The 14,850-nt window shown below is 44.7% G+C and overlaps 2 protein-coding genes and 1 pseudogene across 2 annotated transcripts; all 3 read left to right on the top strand.

Moving 5' to 3' along the window:
* The first annotated feature begins 3,308 nt into the window (after window positions 1-3,308).
* Window positions 3,309-6,547, top strand: LOC136507581 (uncharacterized). Its single transcript, XM_066502256.1, has 6 exons — window positions 3,309-3,707; window positions 3,787-3,884; window positions 4,770-4,840; window positions 4,921-5,063; window positions 5,136-5,226; window positions 6,245-6,547. The coding sequence occupies exons 1-3, from the start codon at window positions 3,309-3,311 to the stop codon at window positions 4,792-4,794; spliced, it is 522 nt and encodes a 173-aa protein (XP_066358353.1). The 3' UTR covers window positions 4,795-4,840; window positions 4,921-5,063; window positions 5,136-5,226; window positions 6,245-6,547.
* Window positions 6,548-7,993: 1,446 nt separating this feature from the next.
* LOC136509004 (uncharacterized) lies at window positions 7,994-12,629 on the top strand. Its single transcript, XM_066503797.1, has 3 exons — window positions 7,994-8,344; window positions 8,529-8,748; window positions 12,148-12,629. The coding sequence occupies exons 1-3, from the start codon at window positions 8,148-8,150 to the stop codon at window positions 12,361-12,363; spliced, it is 633 nt and encodes a 210-aa protein (XP_066359894.1). The 5' UTR covers window positions 7,994-8,147; the 3' UTR covers window positions 12,364-12,629.
* A 129-nt stretch (window positions 12,630-12,758) lies between these two features.
* Window positions 12,759-14,635, top strand: LOC136507580 (uncharacterized; annotated as a pseudogene).
* The last annotated feature ends 215 nt before the right edge of the window (window positions 14,636-14,850 follow it).

The following is a 14,850-nucleotide window of genomic DNA, read 5'->3' as shown; positions in this document are numbered from 1 at the left end:
AAGTCCCCCCAACCGAAGGCCAAAGATAGCCTTCACGTCATGCATGGTCAAGGCCATCTCGCCGCAAGGTAGGTGGAACGTGTGGGTCTCAAGCCTCTACCTGTTATAAGAATAGAACGACTGTTAGTTACCTCAAATTTGTTATAAGAATGTTTACGTACAATGAAGGCACTCGCATTTGTCTACAGCTGCAGTAAGTAGTGCTGGATCAAGGGGCGGAAGACCGCAGTTGACAACATGGACAAGCTCGAGGAAGCCGGCACACCGTATGTACAGCGCGTAACGCTCGTCCAACTGGTGTGTCCTGGTGTGCGTGCGGGACCTCAAAGGAGGCAAGGGCACCTCTGCGGTGGTGTCAGTCAAGAAGTGTGCTCGGTGCGGGTTATTGTACTCCACCTCAAGAAGGGGATACAATTGGTGCTGCGTGGGAGGAGTCATCTTGTTACAAATTGATAAACAAAGGGTTAGAGTATTCAAATTAACAATATTCAAATTAACATTATGTAGCATTGCAAAATTTGAACTACTTGTTATGCAATACGAACATAATATGAAAGCACATGTATATATTCAAAGTAACATTAACAGACATATTAAATAACTTCACTAGAAAAATAAGCAACTTCTTTCTATAGCTGTTCAGACACAAGACAACTAGAAGATGCCATATCTGCATTTGCTATATAGCTTTTATTTCTTTTTTATTGCACAGTTGATTTACAGTATATAATTTACACAATCTATAATTGGGGATGTCATAACTGCATTTGTTATATAGCTTTCCTTTCTTTCCTCTCAAGATAGCCCATTTCCATCCATCAGAAGCGATGGCCTTTCCCCACTCGCTCCCCATATTTAAGCATTTACGCACAACTTGAAAAGACAAATTAAAGCCACGGCTTTGCCCTAGCGAGTACGCTAAAAGCTTCTTTGCCAACTTTAGAATGAAAATGAATACGGATAATACGGGAAGCTATTCATGGCACCGCGCTAATGAGTATGCTAGAGGTTCCATTACTAACTGCTATACGAAAACGGATGAATGTATCTATGGGCGGGTGAACGTATCTATGGACAATTTAGAAAAACAAAACCATGGTTTCGTGCCGCTGAGTATGCTAAAAGCTTCTTTGCTAACTTTAAAATAAAAAATAGATACAAATAATATAGAAAGATAACCATAGCCCCACGATAATAATATATATACTAAAAGCTTCTTTGCCAACTCTAAAACGAAAGGTGATGAATATATTTTACAAAAGAAATTTAACGAAACATACATGCAGAATTCATTGCACACGAGACTGTTGATATCCCTAACAAATACCTATATGAATTTTACAAAAGCTAGATGAATTTTATAAATACCTATGTGCGGGGCCGGAGGGCGCGGCGGGCGGCCGGAGGGGGTGGCGTGCCGACGTTCGTGGCGTGGGCGGCGCGGCGTTCGCGGCGGGAGTGGCGCGCCGCCGTGCGTGGCATGGCCGGCGCGACGGGCGGCCGCGGGCGGTGGCAGGCGTGGCGGGCAGGAGAGGCGGGCGCGGCGGCCGCGTGCGGGCAGGCGGTCGAGCGGGCGGTTGTAGGGCGTGGCGCGGCGGGACTGGGCCGCGGGCCTTTAGCCGGCTCTGCCGCGCCACCCAACAGGACGTGTCAATGCCGCGCCAAGATAGGTGGCGCGGCAGACCCTGCCACATCATCGGTCAGCGCCGCAGTCGCCGCCACGTCATCCCTCTCGCCGCGCCACCATGCATGGCACGGCACAGACGTTTTGCCGTGCCATGGAAATAGACGCGGCCAAAAATGTTAGTTTTAGAAGAAAAAAAAACAGTGTTAGATTTAAAATTAGTTTACAAAAAAATGTTAAAAATAAAAAAAATCAATGTCCATATCATTGACACTTTTGGCATGATGCAAGATTATTTCTCCAACTGTTCCTCCGTCCATGCATTGTTCACCAGCATTTACTTAGTTTCTTTCTTTCAATTTTCATTCATCCTACCGTACCACGCCCAAGGAAGCCATTGTCAAGATGTGATGTATTACTACGAGAGTATTCAAGTTCAAGCAGTTGTGTTGGGACGTCTTCCAAATTCAACGATCAGCTGCCAAACAACATCTCTTGACAATTTTACACTTTGTCAACAAGCTAAAGCATTGCTCCCCCCCCCCCCCCCCCCCCCCCCCCCCCCCCCTAACGCCCATCCCTAGCAGAGCAGGACGTTTTCCTGTCTTGCATGCATGACGTATACATAAATCGTAATAAGTTAAGGGCGGCTGCTTCCTCCTATCCGAAACTTTAATTTTTTGTGGACCAGCAATGCAAGTTTCCTCTTTGATCGATCGCTAGGGCTGGCGTGTTTGGTGATTGGCCGGTTTCCTTTCCCTATTGATGGTTTCCCGCTTTTAGCCGGTCCAACTTATCTCTTTCGAAAATGATAGGAGTCAGGCGTCCATTCCGTCCGGACACCATGCGCCTAGGTCTACGGACCAGCCGGCCCAATAAACCTCGTGTTCGTCCCCTTCCATTGCTCGCCGCCTCGCGCCGCTCTTGTTTCTCCTCCGCCGCCCGCACCCCCTTCCGTTGCTCCTGCCGCTCGCCCCGCGCTGCTCTTGCTCCTCCGCCGCCCGCCCAGCTGCTCTTGTCGTAGCTCCTGCTCCTGCTCCGTGCGCCCTTCTCGCTACTACCTGCCGCTGCTCCGCCGGCCCAACCTGACGACGCTGACAGGCGCCGTTAGCGCAAGCAGAAGCGTTAGGCCCTGCCGCGGAAGCCCTCCGGCCTCGACTGCGGCGCCTCCTTGCAGACGACGGAGGAGGCCGCCCCGGAATATGATGCATGTTGCAAGCTCACATTTCAAATGTTTTAGAGGTATGTTGCAAGATGTTTCATACGAATGTTGCAAAAGTAGATCGGGATGTTGCATATGTTGCAATGGTTGTACATGTATGTTGTAAGAGTCTGTCTATAATGTTTCATCTTTTTTCAGACATATGTTGCAAGCGTGTTTATTTGGATGTTGCATATGTTTTCATACATATGTTGCAAGTGTTTTATCTAGATGTTGTGTATGTTTGCAATTGTTTTCAAATGTTTTTGCAAGTGTTTTCAGACACATGTTTCAAGTGTTTCATCTGTCTTTTTTTTTTTGTATCTTCTTCTCTACTATAATGGAGCAGTCGAAATTATACTAGGTCCCCCCACAAAAACATCCCCCGCTGTGAGCCTCCAACCATTGCACACCCAAAAAAATACACACACGAATTCAGCACCATTAAAATCAAGAGTTAATCAAACATCTTAATCAAATCCGATGGCCAAATTCAATGTGGGATGCCAGGCCCACGTTCTCACCCCCGCACCCTGCTCGCACTTCGACGCTGTGTCCGCCATTCAACGCTCCATTGAAACCAATCATCATCACCGAAACAAAAACCTGGCCGCCACCGCGGAAACCTTCCGATGGACCGCGCGGGGCTGCAGGGAGCCGCCGTCCACCATTCTGTGCTGCACGGAGCCGCCGCCGTCGGTGGGAGGGGACCGCGCGGGGCTGGCCACCACCTGCGGGCGTAGGGCGCCGAGCCGCACCTGCCTTGCTCCGGCTGGAGTCCCCGAGCGGCCGCATGCCCGCACCCGCGAAGGCGACGGCTTCGACCTCGGGAGCATGCGCCGACTCCGCCGCCGGCTCGGCGACCCCCACACCCACTTCCCGGTGAGGTCTCCCGGATGGGGCATCTTCGTAGCAGTTCTGTTCAGTGAATGGAAGGATTTAGCTGAATAGGCGTCTGTAGGCTGTGCATATCGCCGGCACCAAGGGGAAAGGTTCTACTGCTGCATTCATGTCCAATATCATTAGGGCGCAAGGCTACAATGTGGGCTGTTATTCCAGGTAATCTTAGCTCGTCATCATCTCTGTCAGTCGTGTGCAGTTGTTAGACAGAATTTTTGTGGCGGCAGTATGATAGGGGGCATGGATATGAATTAATTCATCATTGTTTGCTCGAACAATTGCATAGAAAACATGGTTCTAGCCTTTAGGCTGTCAACAGACATCTCTGTTTAACCCAAACAAATGAATATGCTCATGTAATTTGACAACGTAGGATGATCAGTTTACCAAGTTAATACATGGCACTTTTGTTTGTGCTACCTGATTTACTGTCCAAAAAAGAGATATCAACTAGGTAGAGTGAAGAAGGGCGGGCCTGGTGCAAACGGTAGAGTCTTACCGCTTGTGACCGGAAGGTCCCGGGTTCAAGTCGCGGTCTCCTCGCATTGCACATGCGAGGGTAAGGCTTGCCACTGACACCCTTCCTCAGACCCCGCACAGAGCGAGAACTCTCTGCACTGGGTACACCCTTTTTTAACTAGGTCGAGTGAAGGAGAATTATCACTAGATGGAATAAACTAGGTAGAGTGAAGGAGAATTATCACTAGATGGAAGATGGAACTTCAGTCCCATAGTCTAGCCTGAACTCTTTTTAATCTATCAGTGTTTTTCTTCAGCATTTCATAACAGCATGCCTTTAAGCAGTGCTCCTTGCAACTAGCTTCTTTGGAATGAAATTGGCTGCAGCAAGTATGAGTCAATTATGATTCTAGCAGTAACTAGCAGTCCTCTCAAGTCTCAACTAATTGGAGACCTCTTTATAATGCTGCCAACATAGTTCTCTCATGAAGCTTACATACTACGGAAAACAGTAGGGACAGGGCCCAATTGTAAAGAGAGACTTAGTTTTTCAGGTTGTGCTAACTCCAACACATTTGGCCATAGGTATGGAATATGCTGCTGGTGGTGAGCTATTTGAAAGGTTTTGCAATGCTGGAAGAATTAGTGAGGATGAGGTAGATCAGTTTTACTACATGGGAGTCTTCAATATGACCTAAGATATGTACTTCTAATGACAGTTATTTGTTCTCTGCAGGCAAGATTCTTCTTGCAACAACTGATTTCAGGAGTTAGCTATTGTCATTCAATGGTATATAATTCTCTCCAACTAACGTATTGCACCTCCTGGATGGTAGTATAGCACCTCGGCTAAAGATATGTGATGTTGGTTACTCCAAGGTATTGCAGATTATAAACTTCAGTAAGCAGCTTACCAATAAATGAACACTATTAATCATACTCTTTTTTCAGTCCTCTGTTGCACTCTCAACCAAAATCAACTGTCGGGACACCAGCTTACATTGCTCCAGGGGTCCTTGCTAGAAAGGAATATGATGGAAAGGTGATTCCTGTCTTGCTAATTCTTTGTCATGCTACGGTATACCTGGCTAAAAAACTTTACATGTTTAGAAGTTAGTCCTATTGCTATGCTGCATGTGAGTAGGATGTTAACATGGTACATTTGCCCATTAACTAATTTTTAGACATATAGATCAGGCTTGCACCACTGGAGCCCCTCATATTACTCTCAGATTTACTAGCCAGTCAGAAATAATATCAGCACTTCATTTACGTGAAGGGCGAATGAGTTAGCACTTAATTTTCAGTGGTGCGTTCTTATAGTGAAGCTTTAATTGTCATAATTTACAGGCCAATTAACCACATTTGGCCCTGATTTCATGATGTCACAATCCTGCATTCAGATGTCGCTCCCCTATCAAGCTAGCTCTTTGATTGTCTGAACAATATTTGACAATAGCATCACATAGGTTCCTCTACCACTGAAGATGCGTTTAGAACTTACTGCTGCAGCTTGGTGGTCGTGCAAAGCACGTTCTCTTGGTCGAAACATTGAGAGATTAGATTCTTAATTGTACAATATATTGTAAAATATGTATTGTAAAACACAAACTTGTTATGATTAAGGTGAATGCTCGTGTATTGCAACTTGTAAAACATCACGATTGCAGTATCTATTTTAGATACAGTATAATACACGCTTATACATATGTTATCGTGATTTTATGTGTACCCGTTGCAACGCTGGGAGGATCTTGACAGCTACTTAATTGCCAGAGGTCTCGAGTGTTTTGAGGTCTATGTGTGTGTTATGCCTGAAAGAGACTATACTCTAGAAATGTGGAGATTGCTTAATCCAGATTCAAAATTGATCAAATCACAAAATTCTATTAAGCTGCTCTGCTTTTAATCTTTATGTCATCTATTTTAGGATATATATTATTAATATATGTTAAATTTGTAATCTTGAAACCTGTCGGCTCCGCTTTGTGCTTCTGTTTCGTATATGTCATTGTCTATAATCAATGGTGCTTTTTCAAGAGTCAATCTTGACCATGCAGGCAGTCCCCATTGGAAGCAAACCATGATGAAGGTTCACTTTGCCCCTTCTTCGGCATTCTGCAGATCCTGCTCTCTACCTTGCCAAGCATAGAAGAGTATATATCAGCCTCCAGGTGTAACATCAAGTAGTAATATCGTAGCGCATTAGTGATTAGTGCTAAATTTGCACTGGTCAAGGTTGTTTGCTCTAATAATAAGGTCGACCATTTATGCTTGGCAATGGATGAAGTTTTGGTCTTCATGTTTGTTGATCTCGACTGGGGCTACTGTTGGGCCCATGCTGATTCGATGGGATATTATTTTGTTTATGTTGCAATGCACGGATAACCCTCTATAATACACCAAAAATTGTTGGGCCCATTCATTATACGGCAAAAATATTTGGTTATAAATAAAATACATAAGACGTGAATCTTAATGAATCTGATTGTTCGTTTTACTTTTTACAACTTTTATCTTGTTTTGTATTTTACCGTAGCGTTAGCACGGGTTTGCCCTCTTCCTCATGCCATGTTGTAAGACGAGCATGTCAGTGTGAAGGAGAGGTAATGTAGTGATTCAAGCATAATCCAGAGGTAACTTAAGCGAGGAAAATAATCCTCCAATTCATCAGACGTCACGGAGGTAGCTCCTCGCCGGCATAGGTTCGCTCCTTACTCCTTACCGGCTCGCATGGAAACGAAAGAGATGAATGGATCGGAATTCGGAGGAAGTGGATTGAGTTCGGCTTCGATGGGCCAGGCCCATGCGGGACCCAGTGATAAATAATTAGAAAACATTTAATTAGTTACATATAGGCTGCTTTTATATCCGTACAGTTTTTAGAAAGAGATGAGACATGAATCTTAATGAATCTGATTGTTTGTTTTACTTTTTACAAATTTTATTTTGTTTTGTATTTTATCGTAGCGTTAGCAAGGGCACGCTACTAATGTTATAAGTGATGCATCCGAATGCTTTAAAAGTAGATTAGGTGTTGCACATAGGATATGCGTGGAAAGCTAGAGGGGACGCGAGCGGTCGCCGCGGGCGCGCGGCGCTGGCGACGTTCGACAGCGCGGGCCCCACATGGGCTCGTGACGCATGCGTAGGCGAGCAACATCCGGCCTGCACGGGCCCATGTGTGGACGCGGGGAAAGCTTGTTTTGTTGTAGAATATACGCTATATTTTTCAAGAATAGGCTGTATCTTTCATCTATTCAAGTTTTGAAGAACAGGCTGCACTTTTCATGTAATGGCTATAACTTTCATATACTGTAGTTTTATCAAATTGGCTATATATTTTTCACGTGCTCTAGCTTTTGTAGAATATGCTGCAAGTTTCACCACTAAAAGCGTAACCTATTTGTTCTTTTTTCTTCTTGTATGCCATTTTATTTTCTTCTTGCAAGTTGGATGACACCATGCCAAATAAAAAAACGTAACTTACAATTAATTTTGCGCTACTAATGGGCACATTAAACAATTAATTTTATGAATTAGGAAGGAAAATCGTTTTTTCCCTCAGCTTTTTGCGCGGACCTATAGAAGTATAGAACATTCAACAGTGCTCCGGGGATTGCAGCGACTGCACCTGCTCCTCCTCCCGTGGCCCGTGGGCCACACTCGGTTTGGGCTGCCTCGCGGAAGAACGGACGTGGGGCCGGGCCACGTTTGGGCTGCCAAGGTCTTCGTGTCCCATTTTTGTGCTTGGGCGATATAGGAACCGGGGACGGGAATTATCAACCAACTACCCCGTCCGGTTTCATCCTACTACCAGACATTAGCATTCGTCTACCAACAACCACTGTCCAACGTCCTCTCCTACCCTCCCCGTAATCTCTCCCCAGCTACCCCGATCCCGTTCCCAAACCCTCCGTCGACGCCTCCTCCTCTCTCCACACCGGCGATCGGCGGCGAGCGATGGGGTGGGCGACGCGGTTCGTGGCGGCGGTGTGCTTCTTTGCCGCGGGCGTCCTCTTCGTCCCCGAGGCGCTCCTCGGCTCCCCCTCCGGCGCAGGCGCCGTCACCGCCGCCAAGCTGGCCCACGTCCTCTCCTTCGCCACCTCCTGGGGCGCCGCCCTCTGGGCCACCTTCATCGGCGGCATCATCATGTTCAAGTAAGCAAGCTCCCGGCTCTAAAAATCCCATCTTTCTCCTCCTTCCTCTTTAATTTCCCCCAATCTAATCTAAGAACCGAAAACCCCGAGGAGGGGAAAATCTGATCCCAAAAACTCCATCGATTCAATGAGCATCTGAAGCGGTGCTTTGTTCTGTGCTGATGTTGAATCTTGTTGTTTGTAGGAACCTGCCGAGGCACATGTTCGGCAACTTGCAGAGCAAGATGTTCCCGGCCTACTTCACGCTTATCTCCGCCTGCGCAGCCATCTCCGTCGCCGCCTTCGCGTACCTCCACCCGTGGAAGACGGCGTCCACCGTGGAGCGCTACCAGCTTGGATTCCTCCTCTCGGCGCTCGGCTGCAATCTCTCCAACCTGCTAGTCTTCACCCCCATGACCATCGAGGTGAGCGGAATTCCTCTTCTTACGCTTTGGTCTCTTTCCATTGAGGAACGAATTTTATGAGAACCTAGGATTTGTCATGGCAGTTGTGGATTCATGGTTTGTAGACTTGGTATGACCATAGAAGTGTGGATCGGTTAGTAAATGCGCATCACTAATTATTAGATGCAATTGTATGAAATCGAGTAATAAAACTGATTAGTGCTGTGCTACAACTGTCAGATGAATGCAATAACTTGTAGTTAATTTAACTAATAATGATGCTTTTTAGTTCGTTGCATCTAGTTTTACGTTGATTGATTTCATGTTCCCTAATACTAGCAGCCAAGTCATGGAATATCATGCTGTTGGCTGATTTTGTGATGTTCTATTGGAAAGCTAATTTTGGATATACTTGGTTCGAACAGGGCAGCATTTATGTTATTGCTTTTACTTTTGTGTAACCTCTTCAACAAAATAGGACAAGCAGTAGAAAGCTATTTTTTTCACTCAAATGACAAATGTACCTTGTGAAATCATTTGATGTTATTATCTGCAGCTTAAAACATATACCTTCAACATAAATATGCCTTGTATAATATGGTTGCTATTGCTATGATTCACAATTGTTTACGAAAATGGTTTCTCGAGCATTGTGGTTGAATAGCTTTCGTCATTAAAAGCCAAGGGTATTTCAATCCAGATATCCTTTATAATACAACAACAACAACAACAACAACAACAACAACAAAGCCTTTAAGTCCCAAACAAGTTGGGGTAGGCTAGAGTTGAAACCCAGCAGAAGCAATCATGGTTCAGGCACGTGAATAGCCGTTTTCCAAGCACTCCTATCTAAGGCTATGTCTTTGAGTATATTCCATCCTTTCAAGTCTCCTTTTATTGCCTCTACCCAAGTCAACTTCGGTCTTCCTCTGCCTCTCTTCACGTTACTATCCTGGCTTAGGATTCCACAACGCACCGGTGCTTCTGGAGGTCTCCGTTGGACATGTCCAAACCATCTCAATCGGTGTTGGACAAGCTTTTCTTCAATTGGTGCTACCCCTAATCTATCACGTATATCATCGTTCCGAACTCGATCCCTTCTTGTATGAACGCAAATCCAACGCAACATACGCATTTCCGCGACACTTATCTGTTGAACATAATATTCTGGTGAAAAATACCATTACAATTATTCCTCTAATCAATAAATATACTTCATAATTGATACTACAGTCCAAGTTAAGTGTTAAATGACAGAGGTTGGCATCACATTATCACAATGTCTCACACTACACAGTGAGTGAATGTTATTAATTTGGTAGAAGATTTAGAACAAATGCTACAAGAATTCAGAATTTGTGATGACTATGATATGATTGCAGGAATGTATACGTGTTTCTGAATAAGTCACTGATTACTCCTTAACTTGTAGGAAATTGAGTAATGCTTTATCTGGTGTGCAATTTATTAGAGAATAGAATAACAGTCACTGTTTCATCATTGACAGTTGAATGCAAAATCTGTATGTAGTCAGTGGACTAAATAGGTTGGTTTAGTTTAACTGCTTATGTAAAATTGATAGCTTTCCTATAAGTTCATAGTAGTGACCTAGTTGCTGGAAGGTGATAAATCAGGCCATAGGGTTCTTTTTGTTTCTGGGCTTGAGTCTTAAAAGGCGTTTCATGCTAATCTACTCTAAAGCTGAGATTGCCCGTCTTGGTTTGGTTTGCGCCCATACTTATTGCTCAACCCTCAGTGAGCAAATCTGCTATCAATTTATTGTTTTTGCTTTGTTTGTGTAGCTTCTAAAAAAACTGGAGTTATTGTGAAAACCATTTTCTGAATGCAATTATATGGTTTTGATGGGTGCGCAGCAGCCCATCTCCTTTCATGCAAATATGATTTTATGATATGATGCTTGTTATGATACATTCCTGTTTTCTATAATGATTGCTCTGGTATTGTTGAATAGCTTTGATGGTGGTTCTATACCATTGACTTGTGGTTACAAAGATGGTTCTGCATATGTTAAGGTTAAGCTGATGATAACCAAATGTTTTTAATTTAATAATAATTGATTGAAATTAGAAGGGCAGGCCTGGTGCAGTGGTGAGAGCTGTCTCACTGAGTCACCAGGTCGTGGGTTCGAAGCAGCCTCTCCGCAGATTTTGCGGGGGGAGGCTTGCCTCGGTTTTTCCCTTCCCCAGACCCCACTCATGTGGGAGCCTCCGGCACTAGGTCTGCCCAATAATTGATTGAAATTAGAATTAAAGCTAAGCTCTATATGACCGAGGTTAATAACACAGTGTCTCACACGACCCAATTGAGTATTAGTTGGCATTAGCATTACACAGCGGAGTTACTGCACCTATCATTCTTTTGGATAAAATGTTGTATTTTAAGTATCTTGCAAGTCATTGTGGTGTTGCGTGAACCCTGTGTGGCCCATGAATAGTTGGCAGGCACAGGGTGCCCTGTACACTCGTACTAGGCAAACTTGTTTCATATTATGTTCTTTTTACTACTGAGGCTTGCCTAAACTTGTTCATGTGATGTTCCTCATTGATGGTATGTCAATATGCCTTGGAAAAAGGCTTGTCTGTGGCCAATACAACATTGCTAATGAAGGAGCATATGATTTATCCTTTTTGTCCAACAACAATTAGTCTTTTCTGATGCAATATATGATCAACTTGTAGCGCAAGTGTTTTGGCATTGTGTTTTGTCACAACTATTTAAATTTGAAAACCAGAATTATGGTGCCAATATATCAAAAAAAATTATATACTTTGGTCGAAACTCTGTAATACTGCAATGAAAAAACTATTATTTTTTTTTCTTGAACATCTTGCTATTCGAACTAGAATTGAAGGTAAGCTTTAGATGATAGATTGACACTACGGTGTCTTACTCGACCCAGTGTGAATGCTAGTTGATATAGGATAATGCTATTGGATCAAATTTTATGTTATTTTATGGATCTTGCAAGTGATTGTGATGTTCTGTGAACCCAGTGTAGCCCGTGTACAGTTTGGCAAGCATAGGGTGCCTTCTACCAGGCTAAATTCCTTTTATTACATTTCTGTGAACAATCAATATCTGGTGGCCAAACATGTTCATGTTTCTTTCATCATGGTAATATATGTCTTTAGGGGGTAAGTTTTACCCAAATATTCTTTATATCTGCGGCCAGTCCAACATTTTGTACTATGAGATCATGCAACAGTTAGCTTTAATTTTTCCCAATGCAATATTTGTATACAATATGACAATTGCACAACACTTATGTTTTATTTTGTACTATCAACCAAAGTTCAAATGGAAAGTCAGAAACTAATTTGAGACTAACTAGAACATGCCCTCTTATCCTACATGTTCTTTCATGTAATTTCACTTGACATGGTTGACCACTGCTTGCAGATGATGAAGAAGAGGCACAAGATTGAGCGGGATCTGAGCATCGGCGAGGAAGTCGGATGGTCAAAGAATCAGCAGGTGGCTAAATCCAACCCCACCCTTGCTGCGATGAACAAGAAGTTTGGGATGATCCACGGGCTGTCATCACTAGCCAACATCATGTCGTTTGGCAGCTTGGCCATGCACTCCTGGTACCTGGCCAGCAAGCTAGAGCTGTGAAGGGGAGCCAAGACGACACCTTTCTCCGCCTTCTTGTAGTGAATCTTATCGCGATGGTGGTATTGGTGCACGTCATGTTATGAGATCTCTAGACTAAATTGTACAATTGTGCTATTGGCTTCAAAGGAGATTGAATTGTAGTTAAAATTTTCTCAAAAAACTTTGTAGTTAATAAAGAAATCCTATGTGTTGCATGCTGCTCTCAAACCAGTTATTCAAAATCAGAATAATTCAGCCATGGTGATGGTATCTGTTGATCTTTCTTACGTGGATGAGCAAGATTTGTCGGCAAGTGTATGGTCCTCTTTGGGACAAAGATTTACAGAACACAGAAATAGGAAAAATGTAAGGATACCTTTAACAATAGCTTATATGATTTACAGAGTCAACTTGCTAGCTTATATGATTTTTTTTAGAAAAAATTGAAAATAGAATAACCACATGTAGTATAGAAAAATATGTGAGCATATATATACACATGAATCTTAGAAAAATAAGTGAGCTTAGCTCTTCGTGAAGAGCTAGCTTATCATTCTCTATCTTTTATTGAATAAAACATTCTATGACCAAACTCTTAAGGCACTATTGGAGTTGCTCTAAGAATGAAATACTCTACAACTTTAAATCCTATAGGATCTCAAAACAAAGGAAAGTTTTAGGCAGAAGCAATGCAGAAAAAAGCATAGGAAACAAAGCATAGGATATCTTTGAAAGAAATGTAAGGAAAACAAAATAATAAGGCTATAGTTCATGTTAAGTTTTCTCCAAGACTCCTTGGTTCGGTCTATAAGAATTTCAAAGAAGTTATTGAGAAGCATTTTTTTTTTGTTTCAAAGAGATATATAGATAGAAATTTTTTTATTTTGAAACAGAGGTAGTATTACTGGTAGACGTACAGACGTGTTACGTGACTGAATGGTAAGTGTGGGAACTGGAAGTAGCCAACGAGTGTTCACGGCTTCGCGCACACCGTACTCCAGTGCCCCGCCGAATGGTGTAACCCCGAATCCCTAACCACAAATCGCCGTCTCGGGCGTTTCCGCTCCGCTCCTCTCCCACAGTCGGCCGGCCGACCCCGCGATGGCGTCGGCGCCACGCCGTAGCGCCAGAGCCCGCCGTCCTCTCCCAGAGCCGGCCGACGGCGCGATGGCATCGGCGTCGTTGCCACGGCGGTCCGCCAGAGCCCGCCGTCCTCCTCCACGTCTGGCCGACAGCGCGATGTCATCGTAGTCGGCGCGACGCCGGACCGCCAGAGCCCGCCGTCCTCTCCCACAGGCGGCCGACCGCGCGACGGTGGTCCGCCATTGGCCCGGCGGCGCAGCCCGTCCTCCCGGACGAGATCTGGGAGGACATCTTCCTGCGCCTCGACGCGCCCGCGCCCGCGCCTCCGCCGCCTGCTCCTCCTTCCGCCGCATCGTCTCCGAGCCCCGGTTCCTCCGCCGCTTCCGGTCCCTCCGCCCCCCTGCAATCCTCGGGTACATCACTTCTAGCGGATACCGACGATTCTTCCCCGTCGGGCCGCCCCACCGCTCCGCCCCGGAAGCCCGCGCGCTCGGGCAAGCGGCCGACTTCACCTTCTCCTTCCTCCCTGACCCCTGCGCGTGGCGCTTTCGCCACGCCCGCGATGGCCTGCGTCCTCCTCTCCCAGCACTTCTCCATCAAAATCGTATTCGAGGATTTCGTAGTCTGCGACCCCCTACATCGCCGGTACGTCATGATTCCCCGCATACCCGACGACCTAATGGCGGCCTCCACCCCAGACGCGCGGCATGTGTTACCCGTTCTGGCTCCAGCTGGCGAGAATGACGAGGAGGAATCGTTCAGAGTTATCTGCACTGTGGTTTTCAAAGACAAGGTCATGGCTTTCGTCTTCTCTTCCTGCACCCAGACGTGGCGAGGTGTTACTAGCACGATCTGTTTGCCTGATGGATTTATTGGATACATGACCTACTATGCGCACGGCTGCCTCTACTGGATGGTTGGTTTGATGGGCTATTCGCTAATGCTTGATACAAGTGAGATGAAATTCTCCATCATTGACCTCCTGCCCCACAATTTTGATTCAAAAATGCGTGCCATTGTCGAAGCAGCAGATGGCAGACTCGGGTTCTTAACTAGAGACTTTTCTCTGTGTGCCCTTATAAAAGATCGTAATCCCCTGTGTGTTTCTGAAAAAATTCAGCGGTCTTCAGCGCCACTACTCCAACTTTTTCGTGTCATTCATGCCACTTCCGTCAGTTTGGGCTCTAATGCCGTTAACCTGCAGGTGTGAAAAGACGAAAATGCCCTTAAGTTCAAATATGTTATTAATTTTTTTTGAGCATCTTAACGACTTCAAATGAAAAAACTCAAAACTAGAAAGTTGTAGATCTCGTCGAGATCTATAATTTTCATATAAATTTTTTTTCATTTAATTTCGCAAAAAAAAAATATGATTTGATATGATTAATATATCTTAGAAAAATCATATTATTTTTTTTGCGAAAT

Source organism: Miscanthus floridulus, chromosome 15 (assembly GCF_019320115.1).
Source record: "Miscanthus floridulus cultivar M001 chromosome 15, ASM1932011v1, whole genome shotgun sequence".
Classification (NCBI taxonomy): Eukaryota; Viridiplantae; Streptophyta; class Magnoliopsida; order Poales; family Poaceae; genus Miscanthus; species Miscanthus floridulus.
This window is presented reverse-complemented; position numbering and strand designations above follow the sequence as displayed.